The 16,228-nt window shown below is 36.9% G+C and overlaps 1 protein-coding gene across 1 annotated transcript in view; it reads left to right on the top strand.

The window, feature by feature from the left end:
- Positions 1–2,899: 2,899 nt before the first annotated feature.
- CTTNBP2NL (CTTNBP2 N-terminal like) overlaps positions 2,900–16,228 on the top strand; it is a 39,257-nt gene continuing 25,928 nt past the window's right edge. The window contains exons 1-2 of the mRNA XM_047085908.1: positions 2,900–2,971; positions 5,873–5,980. Of these exons, the coding sequence (XP_046941864.1) occupies positions 5,882–5,980 (99 nt within the window). The 5' untranslated portion in view covers positions 2,900–2,971; positions 5,873–5,881. The remainder of the gene's footprint in view (positions 2,972–5,872; positions 5,981–16,228) is intronic.

Genomic DNA, 16,228 nt, shown 5'->3' with positions numbered 1-16,228 from the left:
TGAGAGGTATCACACTCTTATCCCCAGATGCATAAATAACGCTTCTGGAAAACCAGAAGCGCCAGAGGCTGGAGAAACCTCAATCTTTTTGAGATAGTCAAGGTAATATGTCAACGCCTTCCACCCCCAGATAATAGGATGCTTTGGATACATTTTTAAAAATAGCAGTGCATTTTTGTCCATATTTAGATTGAATGTTTATAAATAGGACATGTTCATTTGATTTTTTAAATTCCAAATATTCTGGGTTTTTAAGGAAGTACATTATCTAGTGGAAAGCTGTCAAAAAAACACCCATTTTGTGTGGCAGTGTTGACTCTGAATTTTAAGAATTAATTGGCCTCCTTGGCCTAGCTGATATGTATGTGAAAATCCTTACATAATTGAAGCAAATTTGCTTTATATCTTTGCTCATATCTTATTGCTAATACTAAAAACTTACTAAATGGCCTGAATCCCAGTCAGTTGTAGCCCAAGTATAAATTTCTTCAATTTGACATCTGAGTATAAAATAAAGAAGTGATTTTTATCCAGTGTTGCAAGCATGGTTTTCTGGGTAAAACAACTGATTTGTTTTTTATACTAGACAAGTTGACTTAAGGAAAAAAAAAAAAAAGAAAACAGATCTGTGTAGATTTTTTTAGGTGTTTCTATATCCAGAAATATCTAAGACTCATCCAAAAATGTTGTTTTCCCTCTTTTATGCCCCATATCATTCACCATTTAGAAATCAAGCCTTCGGTTCCACATAAAGACTTACACACGCCCTGATACTAGATAGACAAACATCCCTCTTGTGTTCCACTCCACCCTGCCCTACTGCTTACACAGCTATAGAGATTGTTTGGGGTGTTTCTTTTTCTGCCAACCAATCTCTGTGGTGAAGAGGCAACAACGCCTGCTCTCCTGGAGGATTCATTCAGAGTTCCAGAGCAAAAGCTGGGACCTCCTCAAGAAGGAGAAGGAACGACCAGAACTAGAATGAATGGAGCTTGGGCATTATCCAGGGAAGGGAAAAGGTCAGAATAAAATGAACAGAGCCCAAGCCACGGCAATGCACCTTCAGGGCAAAATCGGCAGTGCCATTTAGGAAGTTCAGTGGTGGATGAGGGTGCCCTTCTTGAGAGCCACAGCCCTTGTGACTGTTGGCACATAAAAGTTTGTGGAGAAGACTCCTGCACTCCTGTTGGCCCTTACTTGATGGAAAGTAGCATGTGAACAGACTGAATGGTCCTCTGGGCAAAACTGATGTTTGAAATCACTTATTGATAACCTAAAAATAAGTTTCGTACCTATCCCATAAATAGGCTTATTTTTCCAGGGTCTTAAAATATGTATCATTTATCTTTTTTTCTTATATATATATATTTATATTTTTTAATTTATTTTATTTTATTATTATTTTAAGTAGGCTCCACACCCAACGTGGGGCTTGAACCCACAACCTTGAGATCAAGAGTCAACCCTGAGATCAAGAGTCACATGCTGTATCAACTGAGCCAGCCAGTTGCCCCTGTATTTATTTTTTAACTGAGAAAACTATAAAGCTTAATATAATAGCTACAGCTAGTATGCTGTACCACAGCATATGATAATGTATCCAGACAACTTGTCCACCATTGGTTTTTATTTCAAGTTTATAGACTGTAGTGTTCCTTAGACAAACATATCTGCCACTAAACTCTAAGGAAAGTTGCATCTTGGAGAGATTCAAATGGAAGGAATGAGCTGAGCATCTGGTTGAAATGATCTTGTCTTTCAAAGTCACTTAATGGATGATGACAGTGACAAGTAACAGCTCATTTAGAAAACAAGTAGAGAGCATGTCTGTAGACTACAATATGGCATGCCAAAAATCTGGCAATCATATTTCTGATGATTAGTTTGGAGCTAGCAGCAGCCTTTTTCTGAAAGTCTTGGGCCACGTAATTTATATATTAGGCAGAAACTGGAGTTTCATTTAAGACTGAGTGCCGTAAAGTTCAAGACAAAAATTATGGTTTATCAAATAAAATTTAAAGCCTATCATTTTTTTTTAAAGCTTGCTGGGTCTGATATACTATTAGGAAAACATACACCAAAAGTTTGCATATAATTCAACACCTAATGTTTGAAAAAAGAAACGAGGAAAAGTAGGAGCTGGGATGAGTCATTAGCCTTACAGACAAAGTCCAGGTGGTGACAGGTTGATTTGTTTGTTCACTGATTAGCAGGAGGTGAGGGGATAAGCGTGAACCTTACACAAATTTAGCAGTTTGAAAAGTTTGGTTGTAATTATGTTATTTTTCTCTGAGCATATTGTGCATAAATCATGGCGATTTAAGCAAATAGGCTTTTGTCAATTCAGGGAGACTGTCTTTTCTCTTCTAGGACATTCATAAGTTAGTCCTTGAAACAGCAGTGGACATTTTAAAGTAAAAAAGATTTTGAGGGTGTCTAGGTGGCTCAGTTGGTTAAGTGTCTGACTCTTGATTTGGGCTCAGGTCATGAGGTCATGAGATTGAGTTCCCCCTCCCTACATCAGCAAAGAGCCCTCGTCAGATTCTCTCCCTCATTCTCTGCATCTCCCCCACTCATGTGTACTCTCTCTCAAAATAAATAAATATTAAAAAAAAAGATTTTGAAAGCCCTCACCTTCCCTAATGATAATTGCAAAAGGGAAGTGAGATTCATGGTATGTTTCCTATATTACTCAGCCTCAACTTGAAGAAGTGGCTATTTTCTTCTTTCTGTGTCAACCTACACCTGTCAGGCCTTACCAGCTGCAATGACAGTTGACATTCATGGGATTTATCAAATCGTTTATAGTATGGTCACATAGACAATAAATTTCTTATTATTTTGCAGCATTGGACACTTTTCCACCATGCTGATGACATTTTGAGTATATTTGTCAATTTTCCCAAATTTTAACTGAAGAAAACCTTGAGAATTTATACTTGAGGACTAAAGTGTGACCACCGATTATCAGGTCAGTATCACCCCCCCCCACCCCCACTTCCATCCCCACTCCCAGGAATATCACCGTCATCCTGCAACAGTACGGTTTTACTATCTTTCATATATTAAATTTATCATGATGTCTTGTGTATTGAGATTAGATTCAAATAATAAAGAACTGTTGAATTTTAATATTGATAAAGAAAGGTTATGAGAACATATACAAACAGACCTATTGCTTTTCAGTCACGTAGTTGTGGCCCTTTTCTTCCTCCTGTGTCAGATTTGCATTGTCTTCACTTCATGTAGACACTAAGCTGGGTGAATGGGCACATATTGGCAGGATGTGCCAGATACTGAAATTTGTGTGCAGAAGTGATTTATAAATGTAGATAACAAGAATATTATTCTTTATACCATTGACAATGGAATTTTTTCTTGTCAGGGCTGGACTCCTTTATAATTAAAGTGGCTCTAAAGAATGTTTCAATTTTACTCCTTTATGAGGATGTGTATTTATTACAGCAGATCCAAGACTTTGATTTAGGTACAGTCGGTTTTAGTTCTTTGTATATTCAGTTTAGTCTTAGTTCATTGGATTCTCTAACAATTCTTGATTTTTACCCATGAAAGCTTAAATGGAACCAAGAAGGACTTCAGAGATTATCTAGGCTGATTTTACCTGTGAGGAGACTGCGTGCCAGTCTAACTGGGTACTTTTTGTCCTCAAAGCCACAGAGTTGCTTAGTAGCAGAGCTCAGACTAAAATTCTATACTCCTCACCACCCCCCCGTCTGTCATGCTTTACTCACATCACATTGCTTCCTTAAGCCCCAGTTTTAGATCTCTAAATAAGAGTATTTAAGGACTACAAAAATACTGAAGGAAAAAAGAATATGTCTGAACACCATCATCTTTACTTTGGTGCTTCTCCATCCAGTTGATTTACTCAGTGTAGTTGGTATTTACAGAGTACCTTCACAGATGCCCATTATTCTGCTGAACATCATGGGAGGGAAGAGGATGGGCTTAAAATGATGAGATTTTCCCTCTGCTTTATAATTTCTGAGATATTAAAATATGAAACCTTCAGGAAGAGGGGGAAGGGTTTTATCTAAGAAACCAGTGTGACTCAACTGATTTTTGAGTTCGAGCCCCGCGTCGGGCTCTGTGCTGACAACTCAGCCTGGATCCTGCTTTGGATTCTCTGTCTCCTCTCTCTGCTCCTCCCCCACTTATGCTCTGTCTCTCTCTTATCTCTCAAAAATAAATAAACGTAAAAAAAAAAAAAAAAAAGAAAAAGAAATCCCACAACTAGAAGATGCAGACTTGAAGATGCAGACCTGACATCCATCTGTCTGCAAAGCTGCATGCTCTTTCCAACATATCTTTTTTTTAAATTTTTTTTTAATGTTTATTTATTTTTGAGAGAGACAGAGACAGAGTGTGAGCCGGGGAGGGGCAGAGAGAAAGGGAGACAGAATCCAGAGCAGGCTCTGGGCTCTGAGCAAGCTGTCAGCACGGAGCCTGACGTGAGGCTCGAACACACAAACCGTGAGATCATGACCTGAGCCAAAGTCGGACACTTAAACAACTGAGCCACCCAGGCGCCCCTCTTTCCGACATAGCTTAAATTAAGTGTAGCTTTATTAGGTGTGGGGTTTTGTTTTTGTTTTTATTTATTTGTAAAATACCTGTTGTGAGATGTCTTCTGTAATGCTGAAGTAAGGATCACTCACTAGTTGCTAAAACTCAGTAGTTAGAAAGTCAGCAGAGCAGAAGTTTGATTGAACATATTTTGCCATGTGGCAAAAGATTTGTACAGCATGTCCTGGAACATAATCTGACAACACAGTGAAGTGTGCCTTTCCTACATGCTTTCCTGCACTTAGAGGCAGTAGGTCTGGAAGGAATCAATGACTCTTTTGTGTGCCTCCTAAAATTTAATGTGTTTATAAGAGTTGGGAATTACGGGAGGGTGTGTGAACTTGTCATGTTGCAATTCCCTTTAAAGAAAACTATATGGAAGTGACAATTTGCAAGTACAATACAGGAGAAGGAAAGGAGTATTTACTCAGCTTTGGAAGTTCAAAAATGTATCTCACTGTGCACCCTGTCAGAAGACCCTTTGAAAATTGTCTGGCAATCTAACTTCTGTCTATGTGTGGCTTTTGAGAAATTAATCTTGTGGAAAGGATTGAGTTTGTGCTATGCGGTTTGCCATTTAACATGTCTCAAAAGATACAGGACTTCACAGAAACGGGAACTTGGGGAGTCAGATAAATTCAGTTAGTAGTAGCCTGTCCAATGAAGATGTTTAAACGACAATATATTTTAAGAAACTACGTAAAAGTGTATTTGTATATGGTTGCATTGAGGTTCCCTGTGAAAGTAGACAGACAGTTTAAAAGAAAAATTTCTCCCATACTGCCACCGGACATTCTCTTTGCTTAAATTTCATTTCAACCAACTTCAGAGGGATGCCAGAATGTTTTATATACAGTTTAGGAATTCGGTTATCTAAAACTGAGAAATCTTTTCATGCTCTAACAATTTTTCGGTGAAATAGTATTCACTGTAACACAATTTTACCTGCACTTCTGGTGAACAAAACTAGTGGCTAATTCTTTCTGAGACCTCCCAGGATGTTTGTAAATATGCCTGGAGGAAAAATGATGGAAAATTGATCCTTGTGAGTGATGACGAAATTCATACTTAAGGTGAATTTTATTTTCTCTTACTGCTCGGTTTATGATTAACATCAGAAAGCTCCCATTTTTTTTTAAACTTAATTCTAACCATTTGCTGCCTTAAGGCATTTTATGCTGTGATTGTGGCTCTTTCCTTGTGTGACTCACTTTATTTTTTTTCCTTAGCCGTATCAAACCAACTCTGTCTTCTGGAGATAGTCTGATCATTGTCTTTGTTTTAGGCTTTCAGGATGAATCTGGAAAAACTCAGCAAGCCTGAACTCCTAACACTATTCAGTATTCTTGAAGGAGAGCTTGAAGCAAGGGACCTTGTGATAGAGGCTTTAAAGGTATGTTAAAAGAAAAAAAGAGGTCATCGTATGTTTTGAAAGTCGTTGCATTGGTTGTAATTTCTTTAACCAAGGTATTTCTATAGCCCCTGTTGAAGTTAGAGGCCTGGATATACATACTGATACTTGCTCCCGCAGCTACCTTGCGTGGTATGATTTTAGGGACACTGGTAAAGCCTTTCTGACTCCAAAATATTTCCTTTAGTCTGGATCTCGAACGTCATTTTTTTAGCTTAGAGGCCTTAGCCATTTTTGAATGCCAACTGCTTCAGAACCTGATGAAACCTGCTTCCTAAAAACATATATATACAGCCATATACCAAAATTCAATATATAATATCTGGGAGATCAAGGACTCCATGAAGACCATCTCTGGATTTTCTAGACCCCTGTTGAAGGATTCGTTTGTTTTAGTGTGTGATATCTGCTAAGACACAAGGGGGGGAAGTGGGTGTGTGTTATATGGAAACTCTACTTTCCACTCAATTTTTCTGTAAGCCTAAAACTGCTCTAAAAAACAAAGTCTAATTGAAAAAATACAAGGGAGTATAACTCAGGTATTGTGAATCCCTTACACCTCTGTAAGAATGTTTCCCAATCTGTCCTGAGATCAGACTTGGAGAGGCGAAGAAAAGACAGTAAGAGTATCTGAGCAGCAGGAAGAGGAGAAGGAGGACAAGTGACCAAAGGAGAGAGACTTGAGCATGCTGGAGAGAGCAGAGCCCCTGCAAAATGCACCCGGTCTAAGGATCTAACAAGATTTTTGTAGTTTCCAGTTGTAGTTAGAGCTTGTATCAATATACATCTGGTTTTGTTTTGTTTTGTTTTTTCTTCTCAAGTTAGTTAACATACAGTGTAGTCCTGGCTTCAGGAGTAGAGCCCAGTGATTCATCACTTACATATGATACCCAGTGCTCATCCCAGCAAGTGCCCTCCTTCATGCCCATCACCCATTTGCCCCACCCCCACCAACCTTCAGTTTGTTCTCTGTTATCAGTGTACATTTTGAAGCTCACTGGTAAAAGGTTTATGAAGTACTTTGTTGTTTTCCCTTTTCAAAATTATCCTAGCTCCTTCTTAAATATTGCATTAATATTTCATATGTCTTCATATGACCCTCCATTGTTGAAGACATTTTTTATAGCAACAAAGATAATTTTCTCATTGCCATTCCAGGAGGCTCAGAGAATCGGTGATTTCCTGAGTAGCTAACAATAACCACTCAGTCGAGTTCATACAAAAAGCTATAGCTTTTCTCTTCTCTAGCTTGCCTTTTCCCTTCCTGCAGTGATAGAAGAGTAAATGTGTTCATTTAGTCAAACCTGGGTAGTCTTTTCTTGGATTACTCTGAAATTATAATTGTGATAAAAATAAAATCTAAACCTGTTATTTCTATATGCTATTAAATTTAAAGTGACGTGCTAGTTTGTCTTTCAAGGCTGACCGAAAAAGACGGATATTTCTGTCTAATAAATATGCCTTAGGGTAGTTCATCACTGAAAACTATTGGATTTTTGTTTGTTGGCTTTCCCTCGTGGCTTTGTAACGTGTGATAAGTAATTTCCAGTGGTTTCCCTCTCCAGAGTGCATGAGGTGATTCCCTTCTGATGTGGGGGGATGGAGTCGGTCATATTTTCTTCCTTTCCCTGCTTACTTCAGTCTTGGTTTGCATGGCTTCCCAGGGGATCACATGTTTATGGCTTCGACACGTGCCAAGGCACATACGTTAAATGTCATTGCCTGAGTCTTTGCCTTCCATACCAGTAATTAGAACTATGACTTTGGTCAAGTCATTTAGTCTCTCTGGAGCAAAGCTTCCTTCTCTAAGAATAAATGATTGATAACTAGTATTTGTGTGTAACACTGCAAGTATTTGCCCGGCATTGCAAATACTCCCAACATTGTAGGATTCATTTTTTTTCCCTTTATGTATATTCTTTCAGTGCATATCGTATATGCCATATCCAAGGAACGGTCATTGGTCGCTAATAATATGAATGGATGCCTCTAGTGTGCCCTCAACAGTGCCTGGTTTTTTAATGACTCCCCTGCCAGCACATATTGCATATAAATGTTCACTCTGGCTGGTGATTCATTTTTGCCACCTCCACAGGCCTTCCCTTTTGTCACTATTGGTGAATTTTCTTTCTTTCCCTGTACATCGCTGGAAACTATTCTATTTTTTATAACCCTATCCCATTGTTACCAGTAGTCCTAACCTGGTTAAACCCAGGACACCCTCCCATTTTTTATCCCAGGTTTATCTGCTCAATGAAGAGAAGAGAAAAAAGAATTGGGGAAAATTTGAGCTCATTCCTCAATCCTCACTCCTATTGCCTGTTGTTTTCCCACTTCTTTCTCTTGGTTCTCATCTGTGACCCTGGCTCTTGTGTGGATAGGCGTCATCAGCTTAGAACCCGAAGAGTTCACTGCCTGGGCAGCACCAGGAAGCTCTTGGTTCATGGTGATGGCTCCTTTTAAAACCCAGAAAGCATTTTCTAGGAGCCATTATAAATAGCAATCAGATTTTAGAAAACTACAATAGTTTGGTAATGTGTTAAACAGACTCACCTGAGAATCTACCGCTATGGGCAGGAGGACTCCGGGAAGCGGTTCCCCCTACAGATTACAGTTGACTTTTACAGAAACTTGTGGACTTCAACCCTCCCACAACTGAGGTAGGGGTAGGGGTGGGGGGCTGGCTGCCTCTAATGGAAAAATCAGGCTGACCTTACCGTCTCTTTGCTTTTCAGCCTCAGAAACCACACAAACCTGTAGAGCTTTTGTGTGCCCATTTTGCTAATCGTTATACCCTCAGCACCCAGCTTAGTGCCTAACATATAGACACTCAATAAATATTTGTTGAATAGAGGAAATGACGGTGCCATTGTGATTTGTTGCTTTAAAAGATTGCCATAAGGGGCTCCTGGGTGGCTCAGTCAGTTAAGTGTCCAACTCTCCATTTCAGCTTAGGTCATGATATCAGGGTTTCCTGAGTTCGAGCCCCACATCAGGCTCTGTGCTGACAGTGCAGAGCCTGCTTGGGATTCTACCCACCCCCCTCTCTCCTTCTCTCTCTCTCTGTCTCTCTCTCTCTCTCTCTCTCTCCCCCTGCCCCTCTGCCCCTCCCCCACTCACACTATCTCTCTCAAAATAAATAAATAAACTTAAAGAATTATAAATAAATAAATAAAAGATTGCCATAACATTTTAAAGTGAATGTTGTGAATTACTAAATTTTACAGCTTGTTCTCATGTGGCCGCAACACACTGCCTTCTGGTTTTAACGTCAACAGATGTGTCGGTCCTTGTTGCACATGTTTTCCTAAAATACATTTTTTCTGCCTAGATCCAATGTTAGTGACTTTAGGCAGCTTCTGACAAGTTGAAAGAGCAGCTTGAGAAGGAAGAGCTATAATTAAGGGAACTTTTGGATATAAGATACCATTCAGAATCAGGCACAAGTGTTGTGTTTAGTCTGCATACGGCTCGGAGGTGATAAAGTTATCTTCTGAGGCTTGAGCTATATGCAGTTTAAGTTGAAATGAATAGCTTGGCCAGAAGTGATATGTCTTGAAGCAGTCTATTGTTAGATAAAGTAAGTAGCAGCTGGGGTCAAAACTGTTTCAGGCCTTCAAGAAAAGCAACTGCCATACAAGATTCTTAAAGTTCAAATGAACTCTCTTTTTATTTGTAGAGTAGCTTTTTGTTTTTTATTTTTGTTTATTTGTTTGGGTTCTGTAACCTATAAAGATTTTACTGTTATAATTTCTATAATTCTTGTTTGACAACTTGTTGGACTTCTTGGACTAATAAGGCAGCTTACTAATTTTCTTCCTTTATTATTCTTTAGTAATTCATGCTTAGTGGGTTGAAAAGGTTTTGAAATAGTTATGATGGGTTTTTTTTCTTTCTGTTTAAGTAAAAGAGCTTACCTTTGTCTTTCCCTCTTTACCTTCAAAATAGATTTTTTTTCCTGGACATAAAATCTGTTCTTCAACCTTGCATCTCTGAATAAAACCATATGGTTCACTGTTGCTGCTAAATAAATAGTAGGTCACATTGGCAAGGGTTGCATTTATATAGGGTTATAGGGTTATATTTATTATAAAGTTCCCAGATCCTACATACAGAGTTATAATTATAAAAGAGCTTCATTCATTTTCCAGAATCTCTGCTAAAGTGCCAGATTGCAACTACACCCTTCTAGAGCCCCCACTGTGGTTATGTTCTTTTTCTCCCCAAGATATAAAAGCCTCCTCACTCTTCTGTTGCAGCCAAGACATGTTTGGCATGGAACCAGGAAAGTCAGTAGAAAATAGTGTCATATTCAGCTCTTCTGTATTTCAAGTCTAATTGTTACAGAGGCCATTTATACTGTATTTGGTCCTAATTGAACTTTTATATAAAGTGATTTTCTGTTTTACAAGGGATTATGTCAGAGAAAAACATTCTTTATGAAAGTCTTTCTCTTTGACCAGTTTGTCTTCATGAATAAGAACACTATAGGAGTCCCTTCCACATCAAAAGCAAATTACATTGCTCATGAACCAACTGTCTAGGGGAAGCTGGGGTGGAATCACACAATTGAGCAAGAGAGCCTCAGCTCATTAATTCCAAGCAGATCTGGGAGATGGCTTCCCAGCAAGGACTGACTACTCCAGAAGAAGACAGAGGACATCATGGCCATTTAAAAATTTTGGAAAATAAGGGCACTTGGGTGGCTCAGTTGGTTGAGCATCCAAGCCCCATGTCAGGCTCTGTGCTGAGTGTGGAGTCTGCTTGGGATTCTCTCTCCCCCTTTCTCCGCTCCTCCTCCCCCCCAAAATAAATAAATAAACAAAGAAAGAAAGAAAGAAAGAAAGAAAGAAAGAAAGAAAGAAAGAGAGAAAAGAAAGAGAAAGAAAAAGAAAGAAATCAGTGGGCTGTTTGGGACATATTTTATTATTTATTTGTCTATTTATTTAGTGGATTGGCTGATATTTTTAATTCCTACTGTCTCTGAGTAAAGTACATAAATGAAATCCTAGCTTTTCAAAAAAAGAAACATAAAGATAATTACTAGCAGTCTACAAAACTATGAATTAGAATATTCAGTTAAGTGTAGCTGTTAAGAGCATGAAGCTTTCAAATCAAAAGATTAGCACACTACTATTTAATCGTGTACATTAGGCCAGTTATTTACCCTGTAAGCTTTATCAGTAAAATGATACGGGTTTGGGGAGTATTAAATGAGATACCAAATGCTATTTGAGGTGCTCAGTGTTCATTTACTCTTCTTATTATTAGAACATAGGTTTTACAGTCCACCCATTTTGGAACAAAAGTATATTCCATAAAGCAAGAAATACTGATAATAATGCTGTTCTTCATAAGAAAGATTAATCTTTAGATTAAGTCTTTGTTGTCAACAGGGCTTATACTTTAGCTTGTGTTTCTTACAGGAATTGTTGGCTTTGAGTTGATCTATCCCTACCCCCACCACCAAAAGTGTGTATTTTCAGACAGCAAGGGTTAAGGGTGTGTTCTGGGGCATGAAACAGATGTTATGTTATATCCCCCCTCACCCCTATAATGAAAACAGGAAATACAGGGACAATGTGGAAGCCTTTTTAGAATCGATTTTTTTCCCATTGATTTCTTTGTGTATTTTTCTATTGTTTGATTTGGCATACTGTTGTTATACTTTGTTGTTCTTTTTTTTTTTTTTTTTCATTTTTTTAATGTTTATTTTTGAGAGAGAGTGAGAGAGAGCCAGTGTGCGCACAAGCAGGGGAGGGGCAGAGAGAGGAGGAGACAGAATCCGAAGCAGGCTCCAGGCTCTGAACTGTCAGCACAGACCCCGACACAGTGCTCAAGCTCATGAACCATGAGATCATGATCTGAGCTGAAGTCAGACTGTCAACCAACTGAGTCACCCAGGCGCCCCTATATTTTGTTTTTCTAAACAGCTTATTGAGGTATAATTGACATACAGTAAGCTGCATATATTTAATGTACACAAATTGATAAGTATCAATGTGTAGATGTATTCCCTCATGAAACCATTACTACAATCAAGATAATGAATATATCCAATCTCCCCTTGCAAATATTCCTCTGTAACCCTTTTACGTAACCATCCCCACTCCTTCCTACATCCGCACCCAAACCACTAATTCATTAGAGATTAGTTTACATTTCCTAGAATTTTATATAAGTAGAATCCTATAAAATGTACCCTTTTTTGTCCTGTTATTTCACTCAGTGTGATTATCTTGAGATGTATCCATGTTTTTTTTTTTTTAATTTTTTTTTTTTTTTACATTTTATTTATTTTTGAGAAACAGAATGAGACAAAGCGTGAGCGGGGGAGGGGCAGAGAGAGAAGGAGACAGAACCTGAAGCAGGCTCCAGGCTCTGAGCAAGCAGTCAGCACAGAGCCTGATGCGGGGCTTGAACCCACAAACTGTGAGATCATGACCTGAGCTGAAGTCGGACACTCAACCGACTGAGCCACCCAGGCGCCCCAAGATTTATCCATGTTTTTATTGTATTAATAGTTCATTCATTTTATTACTGAGTGGTGTTCTATTGTATGTATGCTCCACATCGGTTGATGAACATTTTCATTGTTTCCAGTTTGGGACTTCTGCAAATAAAACTGCTTTGAACATTCACATACCAGGGTTTGTATAGACATATGCTTTCATTTCTCTTGGATAAATACCTACAAATGGAATGGCTGTATTACCTAGTGGGTGTATGTCTATTGTTGCTGTTGTTGTTGTTGTTTTAAGAAACTGCCAAACTGTTTTCCAAAGTGGTCATGTCACTTTACATTCCCACCTGTCATGTATGTCATGTCTAAGTCTCGTTGCTCCACACCCTCATCAGCATCTTGTATGGCCACCCTTTTTAATCTTAGCCTTTCTCATAGGTATATAATATCTCACTGTAGTTTTATTTTGCATTTCCTTTTTGATTAATGATGTTGAGCATCTTTTCATGAGCTTTTTCACCATCTGTATTGTTCTCTGATTTGTTCAAAATTTTGGCCATTTTTAAAATTGAGTTGTTTTTTCATTATTGGGTTTTGAGGATTTCTGATCTATCTAGATCCAAGTCATTTATTAGATACATATCTTGCAAATATTTTCTCCTAGTTGGTGGCATGTCATTTCATTCTCTTAACTATATCTTTTGAAGAGCAAAAGTTTTTCATTTTAATGAAATCCAATTTATCAGTGTTTCTTTTATGGATTTTGCTTCTTTTCCTAAACCAAGGTCAGAAAGGTTCCCTCTTATGTTTTTTTTTTCTGTAATTTTATAGTTTTAAGCTTTACACTTAGATCTATGATACAACTTCAATTAATTAATAGATTATATAGTACAACATATGGATCAAAGTCTTTTCATATGGATGTCCAATTGTTCTAACACTATTTGTTGAAAAGACTATCCTTCCTCTGTAGAATGGCCTTGGCATCTTTGTCACATCAGTTTTCCATATATTTGTAGGTTTGTTTCTAGACTCTTTGTTTCGTTCCATTGATTTACCTTGATGCCAGTACCATATTTTCTTGATTACTGTGGTAAATCTTAAAATAAGATAGTGTTAATCTTCCAACTTGTGGGGTTTTTTTCGAAGTTGTTTTGGTTATTCATGCTCCTTGGCATTTCTATATGAATCTTAGAATCAGCTCATCAGTTTCTCCAAAAATCATATTGGGATTTTTATTGGGATTGCATTGAATCTATAGATAAATTTGGGGAGAATAGACATCTAACAATATTATATTTTCTAATCCATGACAATGGTATTTCTCTCTATTTATTTAGGTCTCTCAGCAGTGCTTTATAGTTTTTAGTGTATAGGTCTTTCCTATCTTTTGTCAGATTTATCCCTATTTCCTATTTTTTATGATATTATAAATGGTGTTGTTTTTTAATTTTAATTTCTGACTATTATTGTTATACAAAAATAAAATTGATTTCATATAGATTAATTATCCTGCAGACTTGCTACACTCAATAGTTCTAATAGCTTTTTTATAAAAAGCTATTTTATACAAATAATTGGATTTTCTACAAATAATCATGACTGCAAGTAAAGACAGTTTTACTTTTTTTTTTCTAATCTAAATGCTTTTTATTTTTCTTGCATTATTGCATTGGCTAGAACCCCCAGTACTATGTCAGAGTGGTGAGAATATCATTGTCTTGTTCTTGACAAGGGGAAAGGGGGAAAATGCTCAGTTTTTCATCATTAAATATGATGTTGGCTGTAAGTTTTTCACAGATGTTCTTTATCAAGTTGAGGCTATTTCTTTCCATTCCTAATTTGCTGAGTTTTTATCAGGAATGAATATTGGATTTTGTCCTGTGCTTTTGCTGTATCAATTGAGAAGATAATTGGTTATGTTCTTGCTCTGTGTCTGAAATAATATCTGAGAAAGAGCTTCATCCCCTTATTGACCTTCTCTTGATCAAGTAGTGTGATGTGTAGTAGCTTTTTCAGCTTTGCTCTACTACTTTTTAGAAACTATAATTCTGTAATTTAATTTTTTAAATTCTGCTGAATAGAGTTCAGTAATTATTTTTCCAATGGCAAAACTTAATAGTAATTTAAAAATCATAAACATCTCAAAAAAAGAAACAATACTTCTGGTGCTTTATGCACTGTTCCCTTTAAAGCTGCTTTTATCCTTTGTCTTTATTAGTTTTAATAGCCTATTACCTTCTTATTTTTTGATAAATAATTTTATTTATTATTTTGGATAAATAATTTTTCTAAAGAGGCAAAAACAAACATCATGTTCATTTTTCACCTTCTGATAGAATATTATAATCTCTTTCCTAGCAGTAACAGAAGTAATCTAATTGAAGATTAAAGATTATCTTTTCATGTTGAATGATTTAAATTGTATTTTAGTATGTCATATGACTAGTCAGGAAATAGACACCCAAGTATACTTGGGGTGCCTGGGTATCTCAGTCGGTTGAGCTTCCAACTCTTGATGTCGGCTCAGGTCATGATCTCACGGTTCACGTTCGTGAAATCCAGCCCCATGTAGGGCTTTGCACTGACAGCACCTGAGCCTGTTTAGGATTCTCTCTCTCCCTTTCTCTCTGCTCTAACCCCACTTGTACCTGCATGCATACACTCTCTTAAATCAACATTTAGAAAAAATATATATACCGTTTCTTTATTATTTCCTAATTATTTCTTAATTTGGACCACAGGAAGATAATTCATTTTAAAGAGGATTTATTTATAGGCAACAACCCTACATCTGAATGCTGCTCCAGAGTGAGTTATTGCAGAATAGGTAGACATAGTATTACTTCTCTGTTATGTTTTTGAGTTAAAAATTCAATACTGGTTTCTTTTATTAAATGTACTAATCTCAGAACACCTATTTATTGAGAGTTGCTGTAGTCTAAATGGCTTTATGTAAAAATCTAGTTACAGAAAAAATTTTCTATAAGTTACTTCCAATTACCTTCAAACAGCTCATGATAACATAGTTATATTGATCTAGTTCCAATTAATTCTTTATAAAAAGTAACCCTTGGTTAATGGCTACATGAATTAGTAATATATTCATGTGGTGGACTATTACACAGCTATTTTAAAACATGATGCATATGAAAAAGTTTTAATGACATAGTAATAATGTTCCTACAGTGTAATGCTAAATTTGCAAAGCAGGTCATAACATAAAATATATCCTTTAATCTTAATCATAAGAATTACATGTGTGCATGTGTGTATACACAGAAAAAGGACTCAAACAAATAGATTGAAATTTGTAGTTGTGTTAATAGTAGTTGTCCCTGAGTAGTGGAATCGTATGCAAATTTTAATTTTTTTCTTTAAAACTTCTGTATTATATGTAAATTACTTTAGAATCAGAAATACTTGCTTTTAGGTAGCAATAATTTTATACAACAGCTTCTTGTTCAGATTTCTGTTTATTAATAGTTATGCCCTAAGAAAATAATTTAGTCACATATTATTCACTTTGTAGGGAAAGAGACTAGAGCTAATTAGAACTACAGTTAAATTCTTCCCTGTTTGTTTTTCCTGATATTGTTGATATTATTCTTTTCCAACCCATTCTAAATAACTCAACTGTCTCTGCTTGAAAACTAACCTAAGCTCCCAAGCTATGCAATAAAAAGATCATAGAGTTTAAGGGAAGAAGAAAGGAGGCTATGATAAAAATACCTTTTCATCATACCAGAGTCTAAAGAGGTATCTTT

Source organism: Lynx rufus, unplaced genomic scaffold, assembly GCF_022079265.1.
Source record: "Lynx rufus isolate CCGP_SWC_20201006 ecotype Redwood Valley unplaced genomic scaffold, mLynRuf1.p SCAF_2, whole genome shotgun sequence".
NCBI lineage: Eukaryota > Metazoa > Chordata > Mammalia > Carnivora > Felidae > Lynx > Lynx rufus.
The sequence above is the reverse complement of the archived record's forward strand: the minus strand, read 5'-3'. Positions and strand labels throughout refer to the sequence as shown.